General features: G+C 39.1%; 1 protein-coding gene across 1 annotated transcript; it reads left to right on the forward strand.

Moving 5' to 3' along the window:
- Positions 1-728: 728 nt before the first annotated feature.
- Positions 729-1,815, forward strand: ACRALDRAFT_2037112 (uncharacterized protein; the record flags this gene model as incomplete). The annotated part of the gene is given in 4 exon segments (XM_071020823.1): positions 729-1,060; positions 1,191-1,407; positions 1,488-1,612; positions 1,629-1,815. A coding segment is annotated over 1 exon segment (217 nt), but the record flags the coding sequence as incomplete, so codon positions are not given.
- Between the last annotated feature and the right edge of the window lie 8,487 nt (positions 1,816-10,302).

A 10,302-nucleotide genomic window follows, 5' to 3' on the forward strand; every position in this document is an offset into this window, starting at 1 on the left:
ATATAAAGAAATATTAATAAGAAGTAGGAGCTTTACTATATCTAGCTCTTTACTTAAGGCCCGATATAACCTATGCCGTTAATAAGTGCGCCCGATATATAAGTAACCCCTTGAAGGAACACTTTATAGCACTAAATAGAGTCTGGGCCTATATAAACGCTTATCCTAATATAGGTCTTCTATATAACTATAAAAGAGATAACCTATATATATACGGTTACTCTGATGCTAGCTTTTTAGATATTCTCGAAGATAGAACGTCCACCTTAGGATATATATACTGCGTAGGAATAAATAATCCTATTAGCTGGACCTTATCGAAACAGAAAGTCGTTGCTTTATTAATAACAGAAGCCGAATATATGGCTCTGACCGAGGCTATAAAAGAAGGAATCTATATACATAATCTATATACTAAACTCATAGATAACCTTAATATAAGATTTAGTAATAATAAACCAAGGATTCCTATAATTCTTATAGATAGCGAGAGTGCTAAAAAGGTCGCTAAAAACCCGGAATTCTATAAAAGAGTAAAGCATATCGATAGACAGTTTCATTTCTATAGACAATTATGATATAACTAAATGGGTTATATAAATACAGCTATACTGGTACGGCTACGCAGCGCGGTCTTTGGTATCCGACTAGCCGATTAGTGTATTCTAGCCGAGGCATAGCCTATATATAGCTTATCCTATAGCAGCCCCTATAACAAGGAATCAAGGAATCGTTAATATCTCTATAGCTCGGTTCGGTAATAATTTACCTTCACTTTATATAATAGTTATAAGCCCGGGTAGTAGTAGTACCAGCAACTTCCGACTACTTACCTATACCGTTCCGAGCTGGCCTTCCTTCGCCCCTATCAGACCTCTTATTCTTCCCCGGAGCCCGCTACTCTAGGAAAATAAAGGTCGCCCTTTTTAGACCTCTCGCTCTTCGCTATTCTAGAAGACGAAGTCGCTCGTTAACCCCTCCCGTACACTACTCTTCTATAGCTACGGCGATAGGTTCTAACCTTTCGGCTCCTTTAGCTACGGCACGATACACGCACCTTAGGAACGCCTCTCCTTTAGCTACGGTATAATACACGCACCTTAGGAACACCCCTCTTTAGTTACTATTCCTTAGAGCTTATTACTCTAGGAAAGCGATAATAATAGCTACTCTTCTATCTATAAGTAGCTACTATAATCGTTATCGATTATATAGGCACCGGTCATAGCCCCGTACACGTTATACCGGGAGAGCCTCTTCCGACCTTTTATTTCCTCGTAGCTCGTAACTCCAGGAAAATAAAGTCGGTTATTAGTCTAGCCGTACGCAGTTCTTCTATAGCTACTACGATAGGTCCTAACCTTTCCGCTCCTTTAGCCGCGGCACGATACACGCCGCACCTAAGGAGTGCCTCCTACGAACTAAATACAGAGTTAGACTCGTAGACTCGCGGCTCGCAGGTTCACGATAAGCCCACGAACTAACGCACTCGCGGCTTAGGTTTATATCCAGCTCCCGATCCAACTTTAGAGCTAGGCCTACTATACTCCAACGCTCTCTTTATCTTTTCCTTTATCTTATCTTATAACATAGTTCCTACCTGGTTATATTCTAAGTATTTTTTTATTACTCGAAATAGGGGGTATATAATATAACTAAATAGGTTATATAAATATAGCTATACTAATACGGCTACGCAGCGCGGTCTTTAGTATCCGACTAGCCGATTAGTATATTCTAGCCGAGGCATAGCCTATATATAGCTTATCCTATAGCAGCCCCTATATCGAGGAGTTAAGGAATCGTTAATATCTCTATAGCTCGGTTCGGTAACAATTCACCTTCACTTTATACGATAATAATAATTATAGGAAAATAATATAAAGGTAGTGTATATAAACACTAAATATAATATATCCGATATAATAACTAAAGGGTTACTAAAAGAGACTTATAATATACTCTGCGGCTATATAGACCTAGGTTATAAAGAGGATATACTACTAGAATATAACCTACCGCCTTATAAAGAAATAAAAGAACTTAAATACTAGGTTTTTTACTTATAGACAGGTTTTCCTAGAATAAAATTAAGAAAGGGGTTTTTTAATTTTTTCCCTACACGATAATAAACATAGAGGTTTTCTTTTTTTTTTCCTTGCCTTAAAAATATATAGACTATGAAATAACTAGCTAAGCTACACCTACTATATAGGAGTCAGCTTACGGGGGGGGTGTTAGTACTATACTCAGAAAATAAATATACCTATATACGGTATAGTACGATATACGAAACCTCCTGTAAGTCAGGGACTTCCTAAGTCCTCCTAAGTCCTCTAGAGTCCTCCAGGGACCTCCTGAGTCCTCCAGGGACTTCCTAAGTCCTCCAGGGTCCTCCCGAGTCCCCCGGGACCCTAGGTGGACCCACGGACCTCTAGGTAGGCCCACGGACCTTTAGGTGGACCTATAGACCTCTAGGTAGGCCCACGGACCTTTAGGTGGGCCTATAGACCTTTAGGACCTCCGGAATAACCCACGGACCTTTAGGACCTCCGGAATAACTCACGGACCCTCGCTTATACTTCGAGGGTCTGGATACCAAATCAGTAGCTTAAATAAACCGTAGGAAAGGACTATATATATCAGGCTGCCCGCCTCCCTCTTCCTTTCCTTTTTCTCTCTCTCTCTGTATCTTACTTCTACAGTCTTCACAGTCTTCCATAATTCAAACTGCCTCTTTTCCTCTAGATCTTCCTCTTCCGTCCTATCTCTTCGTGACCGTTGTAAAAGATATATTTAACGAAGGCGTTTTCTATATAAAATACAGGGTTATAGATATACTAGACCAGGGTAACGAAGTATCCTATTAATATAACTTATAGCTCCTTAACACTATGGTATTGACTCGTCTTTATTCTCGTTTTAGGAGCGCTCGGGGACTAGACAGTTATTTTAGCTGGTTTTTTCGCTATTCGAACCTGATATTAACTAGGGATTAGAATTATACCCAGGATTAATATACGAATACGTTGTATTTGTATAGTAGGTGTTATTAGTAAGGGTACGTTTCTTAGACCTTTTTGAATTTCCTAAAAGGGTAAACCGCGAAGGTATCTTTAATATAGGGATTATCTATCTATCATATAAGAAATAATATTTCATATATAAACCCCACTTTTAAGTGGGGTCATAAAATCTGCGATAAGCTCCCTAAGTACTGCATCCAATTCGTATATATACACACCTAATTTTCCTGATTTTAATGTACACACTAAGGAGCCACGTATATCTCTTATTTCGTATAATCCCTTATCGTATAATCTTTAACCAAAACAAATAGGATCTTTTCGTGATATCGGACTATCTACTCTACTAACGCCGCCTCTAATTCTTCTGATTCCCCCGCCTACTCTACCTTATCTAATTCTTTCGCCTTATCCTCCCGTAGCCTGGTCTCCGCCTCGAAGCTCCTTAATAACGTATCCATTATACCCTTAAACTCAGGCGAAACAACCTCTAATTCGTGTTCGGGCAAGGCGGTGCGAGTATCCGCCTATTCGTTAATATCCACCTCGAATATTCGGGCTAACTACCGCGGCGCCTACGTACCAGGCTCGTATTATATAGTTAGAGCAGGAGGTGCCGTTAAAGGTGGAAGGGCATCACGTAGCTCTTCGGTAACTACGATTTCGAAGCCAGATAGGAGCCGCCTTATACTATTCCTCCTATATCCCCTCCGCCTCTCTATATTAGATATCGTAAGGGCCCCTTTAGGCCGGCCTTTTCCTTAGACTACTACTAGATTAAGGGGAACGTTAAGTGGCTATAAGGCTATTTAAGCGTTAACCTTATAGCGATTCTATCGCTAATACAGATTAATTAACGTGATATTAAGTGGCTTATAGCCACTATCACGTATATAATGATATAGCACGTATTAATAGGGCAGGCCGAAGGCGGTTATAATAGCGCAGGGCTTATAGGGTCCTAATTCTGACTATAGCTCTGCCGGCGTTTATATAGGATTCCTGCTACGCGCTGCTATTAGAGTAGCCAGTTCGATTTAAATCCTTCGAAGCGATTAAGGGACGACGTGATATATAACGAGGCTAAAGAGAACTCCGGCTATAGAAAACTCCACCTTATTTATTCGGCTAGCCCTCTCTAATCGTAGATCGGCCTTTTAATTCTTCTAGTATAGCTTTAAGCTCCGGAAAATAGTTATTAGGTCGCTAGTAGAAAAGAGGATATACCGTTTAAGGCTAGCGTGTAAAGACTCTATAATAGATATAGTGCGGTGCCTAAAGTATAGGACCCTATTCACGAAACAATCCATAATCTTCTCTTTATAAGGCCGGATCCAAGAATTCATAGCGTTATTAACTGCGTTTTCTAGGTATCGGCCTCGCTACTAGAAGTCTCGGACTCATTACATAAAGACCTTTTTAGTTAGGCTCGAAATCAGGGTATTCCACGCCTTAATAAAGGCCTTAAAGGAGGCGTGACGTTCGATCCTATTATCGGGTAACTTAATAGGCTTAGGAAAGTAGCTCTTAGTCTTTATAAGTATATTTATATTAATATATTAACGGTATAGAATACCAGGAATAGACCTTAAGTTTATATAGGATTTAAGTGCGTTTATAAGGGCTAGCTCCTTATTAGTAATAATATAACGCGGGAGAGGCACCCCTATAACGAGGACATAGTTAATTAACGCCTTAAGAGCCTAAGTATATCGATCCTTTTATTCCGTATCTAAGAAAATAATCGCGATAAAAAAGGCTCGGCGAAAAGGCGATATACCGTAAAAATTAAATAGTGGTATCTTAAACTTATTAGTTTTATATATCATATTAATTATAAGGATATTAGGCGTATCTTATAGAAGGGTAAGTGCCGTTTTCGGAGCGATAAATAGGTACTAGATACGATTAAGGCTATCGCGGCGGTTATAATACGTAAAGTTACTCTTATCACGAATTTACTAATAAATTAGTATAGGATCTAATACTAAGAGTAAGAAATAGGATTAGAAGACAAACCTTATAAAGCTACTAGATTAGAGTCCTGCCGGCAAGCTTATTACGGCGATACCGGCTAAGCAGATTAATAACATCGGGCCTAGTCACCTCGAGGACCTATTAATTAGGATCTTCAGGATTCCGGAGCCTATTTATAATATCGCGGGGCCGAATACCGCTATTCTATATAGAGATAATCTTAAGGGCCGGTGCCTTAAGAGCCCGGGAACGGAATTAAGGGAAGGCACTCGCCTTAATCCAGCTATAGTTATATAGACTAGGTTAACTGGTCGTATAGCTAACGATAGCTTTAACGACCTAACTAGTATCGCGACGCCGGAGATTAACCTTAAACGGGTAGCTAGTGGATTATAATAAGGTCTTCCGCCGCTTTATCTTATAAACCCGGGACTCGTATCGCTTAAATACCCGACCTTTCCTATAAAGGTATATAATACGTATCGGTTCACCACTACGGGGATACTATTCGTTAATAATAAGGCTATAGCCGTTCAAGAAGGCGTGGGTAGTAAGGGCTATATAGCCCTTATCCCTTAAGGCGTAAGCCTGTTACGGCAAGGCTATTCCATAAGGTCGATCTCCGTTCATAGTATCGGTTATCGGTTAGGGTCGCGATAGCTTTAAGTTATAGTAGTGGAATTTATATATATAGTTATATATAGAATAGGTAGATAAGATAAGAAAGGGATTATACGAAATAAGAGATATACGTGGCTCCTTAGTGTGTATATCAAAATCAGGAAAATTAGGTATATATATATACGAATTGGATACAGTACTTAGGGAGCTTATCGTAGATTTTATAACCCCACTTAAAAGTGGGGTTTATATATAAAATATCATTTCCTATATAATAGATAGACAATCCCTAAATTTATATAGTAAATAATATCTAAAGCTATTACCTCCTACGCCTATAAGATACGGTAACTTTAATCAGTCACGACTTTACTAATTCTATAATAATCCGTATTTCTAAATATATTATAAGATTATTAGAATCAGCTCGTTACGATAACGTCTATAAGAAATACCCTTCCTCCTATACGCCTATATTAGATTATTACGAAAATGGCAGAGAATTAGAATACAGCGTATTAATGTGTTGATGATATTGAGTGAAGGGATTGATATTTGGAGTACGTATAAGTACTTCGTAATACCAGTATCACTCTTATAGTTATAAGTACCTATACCTGCGGCGCCCCTATCGATCCTCGCCCAGTTATATCACATTGTATACAAACTAACCTATTTAATCCTTGCGAAGGTGTACCTTAAATATAGTCATATTAGGGCACTACAGTACTTGTCACGTATATTATATAGCCATAGTATAGTATTATTTAAGGGATATATATGTATATATATATATATTTCCATAGAGTACCTTAGGTCTCTATAGGGATAAGAATTAAGATATTTAAGGTCGGTTTATATACGATTCTTATTCTAATAAGAGGAATTAAGTTATTATAAGTATTATAGGAATCCTGACCTAATATAAGGCAATATAGAGCTGCTAACGGTTATACGACTATTCGTAGTTTGCCGAGCTGTATTATAGGAAGGCTTTAAAGTATACTCTAATCCCTATTAAATTATTTATAGTATACTTATGGGTCTAAATAAACTAATTATATTATAAGAATAAATATAGTAGAATATAAGTAGATATATTAAGAGCAGGCGTTTTATATATAAAATACAGGGGTTTAGATATACTAAACTAGGATAACTTAGTATCCTATTATCACGGGTATAATTTATCGAAGTTAGGGATAGCCTGAATAGGAGGAAATAATATATCTTAATAGCCACGAAGGGGATTAGAGGGGATTATAGTACTCGGAAACAGATAGTCGAGTCGGCTCCGGGACTAGTACTATCCGGGCCGACCTGGTATAGTGTGATAGAAAGGACCACCGACGGATAGATCGAGGTCCTTAGGATATCTTCGAGGAGATTCCCTAAGGTTCTCGGGGAGGGAGCTTTAGTTATCTATAAAAGGGAAGGGTAAAGCTAAACTCCTGCCTTAGACGTTTAGCGAATAATTTAACTCTTAATTTAACCTATTAGTTTATATTGCCTTTTTAATTATCTTATAACGTCTTTTTACTCGTTACACGAAAACCCCTAATATATTATTCGCTTAACCGTTCCAACGGGTATAATAACCATTAAGAGTTATAAGTACGATTCACCTCTATTAGTTAGCTAACGAATAACTATACCTTCTTATACGCGTTGTGGTAGCGCTCCTAAGGACGGAGATCTCGAATCGGTTTATAAGCACACGCTATCTCTTAGTCCCCTAAGTAATACCACTATATCTTTACCCGATAAGCAGGAGACTATTATCCTATAGGACCCTTTAAAGCTATAGCTAGAACCGTCTCTAGCACCTTAGCATAAACCTCTTATAGTCTCTTAGCGCGAGACACCTATAGCTTAATCGTTTAATACTATAAAGCTATAGCCTAATCCTTAGTTAAGTATACGTCATAATATCGAGGAACTAGAGAATTATCCTATAGATTAGCTACTTCCCGAAAAACTAGACTTCCTTTTAGGCTACTATAAGGAATATAAGGAACGCGAGCGTAAGTTAAAGCGTTTAGAAGTTATTTGCCGTGGTAAAGACCTAAACGCTACCCTATCCCCTAATAAACCTTCGGCGAACCACTACTATCCCCGAGGCGGTCGCGGGGACCTATTTAAGGTAAATCTCCTAACTCTAAAATAGGATAATAAGTAGTATAACTAGTTTAGAACCTTTATAGAAGCGATTAAGGAATGCTTTTATCTTAATCCAGCTAGTTTTATAATAGAGGCGAAGAAGGTCTATTTTACCGCTAGCTACCTTAAAAAGAATACGAAGTCCCGCTAATAAGCTTATTAAAGGAGGACCTATAGTTCTTCGATAAAAGCGATATAGGCCGAGTTAAAGGCCTTCTTAACTAAGCAGTTAGTTAATAGCGAGACTCGCGAGCTATTAGTTACGAAACAGATTCTTTTATAACGGACCTCCTAATAACCCGGTTAGACCTATGATTAATTTCTTAATAAATTAAATTCCTTATTTAAATAGGTATCTATCCCCCTTCCCGATAAGTAGCGTATATAGTTTATTATAACTAAGCTAAATAGACCTCTACGCGATTGAATTATTACTAGAATTTTGCCTAAAACCTTCTAGGAGTTAAACGTCGCGGCTCGCTAAGCTAAGGTTATATTAATACATAAGGGTAAACCGTCCGATTAGGATCACGGCTATTACTTATATATATCCCGTGATTAGGGTTATAAAAGGAAGCGCGGAACTACTAGTAAACCCTTATTATCCTAAGCTAACGGTTCCCGCGAAGACGCGCCTACGTCCCCTACTACTATAGCTGCGGCTATTACTACTACTTCTGCCTAATAGCAGGATAACCCTAATATAACCTCGGAACTTTCGGGCCCTCGGAAATATTACAAATACGGAGAGGAGGGCTATATTCGACCTTTTTACCCTCGTTTACGGAATAAGCGGGCCGGCTAAAGTTTTACCTTAGCTACTAACCCTAATTAGGAGGCTATAGCCCCTAGTTAACCCACTTTAGGTTAGGTGCAGGCCTTACCCTAAGCCCTATAGGGTTAGGCCTAGGATAATATACCGTTAAAGTCGTCCCCTCCCCCTAGTCTAGTAAGGGTAAAGCTTAATATATAACTAAATAGTAGATAGGACTATCGAGTTATAATTCTAGATAGCGCTACCAACTTTAATATTACTAATAAACGCGTAGTGCCCCCTAGTAAAGTAATTACTGGACCTCCTAAGGAAATTAGGTAGTTATACAAGGAATATATAACCTAGATACTCGGATCGATCTTATTCATAGTTGAGATTATAGGTAGTTAGAATGGTACACGGATATAGTATATAGAGTTATATATTATAGATTTAGAGCTTTATAAAAACACGACGATTCAAGACCACCGTCGCGTAACATAAGTAAAAACGATAAAAGTAACTAGAGAAGGAACCTAACTCCCTCCTCTATGCCGTGATAGCACCGAGTAGAAGCCGTAGCGCGGGCGCGGGGGTGGATACGATAGAAGGGGTGGTGGTGACTAGCCTACCTCCCGAAAATTCTTTAAACCGCCCCCGCCGATAACGACCACTACTTAACTCCTACCGCCCAAACTAGGGTAATCCCGTATATAACCGAACTAAGACCGATATAGGGGCTCCGCGGGCCCCTAGAATAAAAATCTAATAAGTTAAGGTATTAATTTAAAGTCTATTAGCTAATAGGAACACGATTAATTAGGTTATAGAGCTAGTAAAGGAGCTTATTAAGTTACGCTGCCTTAATAGCTAGAGTGCTATAACGATACCGATTATATACCTCTATACTATTATACGGAGCGTAATTAGGGAGGAACTCCGAAAAGGAATAAAGCCGACCTAGACCGTAATAGCCGTAGCGCCGCCTAGCGTAGCACCCCCTTAGAACCTAGCCCCCCCTAAAGTGATCCTAGCTAGATATTATAGAGAATTAATTATTAAACACGGAGACTAGCTAGACTAGGCACTTTAAGCCTGGCCGCTAAAAGAGATCGTCCAAGCTATAAATATAGCCGCTAGCCGCGGTAACGCCGTGGTGGCCCGGAGATTACTTAGCGGCGATATCTGCCTAACCTTTACTAAAAGGGTATAATAATAGTCTACCCTCGCGGACTACTAGGTTAAATAGGCCTTTAGCGCCGGAGCTAAAATAACTACCTAAACCTACTTAGTCGTTATAAAAGCTATCCCCCGCTTAATCCTAGGCCTATTATTTCAAAACAAGCTCCTATAGTCTCTACGCACCTCTAACCCTAATATAAAAATACCCCGAGTAAGGACCCGGCTCCTTAGATATAGCACCGGTAAGGTAGCGATACTGCTTATTAAGACCACCTTACCGGAAGGCGTAAAGAATCTTATACGGAATAACCTCCTCTTTAAAGGAGGCAGCTACTTATATAAGCCCTATAACCTAGATATAAGCCTTCTACGGTGCTTTAACTGTCTATAGTTTAGATATAGAGCCGCCTAATACTTAAAGGTAAAGCGGCGGTGCTGCTATTACGCTAAACCCGAGTCTACCTACTAGAATAGATTCGAAAACTGCTTAGTATTAGCCCGGAAAGCCGCCTAAAGGTGCGCCGCCTATAATAAAAACCACGAAGCCTTTAACGACGTATACTAAGTTAAGAAACAGGAAGC

This window comes from Sodiomyces alcalophilus (genome assembly GCF_042370955.1).
Source record: "Sodiomyces alcalophilus JCM 7366 unplaced genomic scaffold ACRALscaffold_7, whole genome shotgun sequence".
NCBI classification, from domain to species: domain Eukaryota; kingdom Fungi; phylum Ascomycota; class Sordariomycetes; order Glomerellales; family Plectosphaerellaceae; genus Sodiomyces; species Sodiomyces alcalophilus.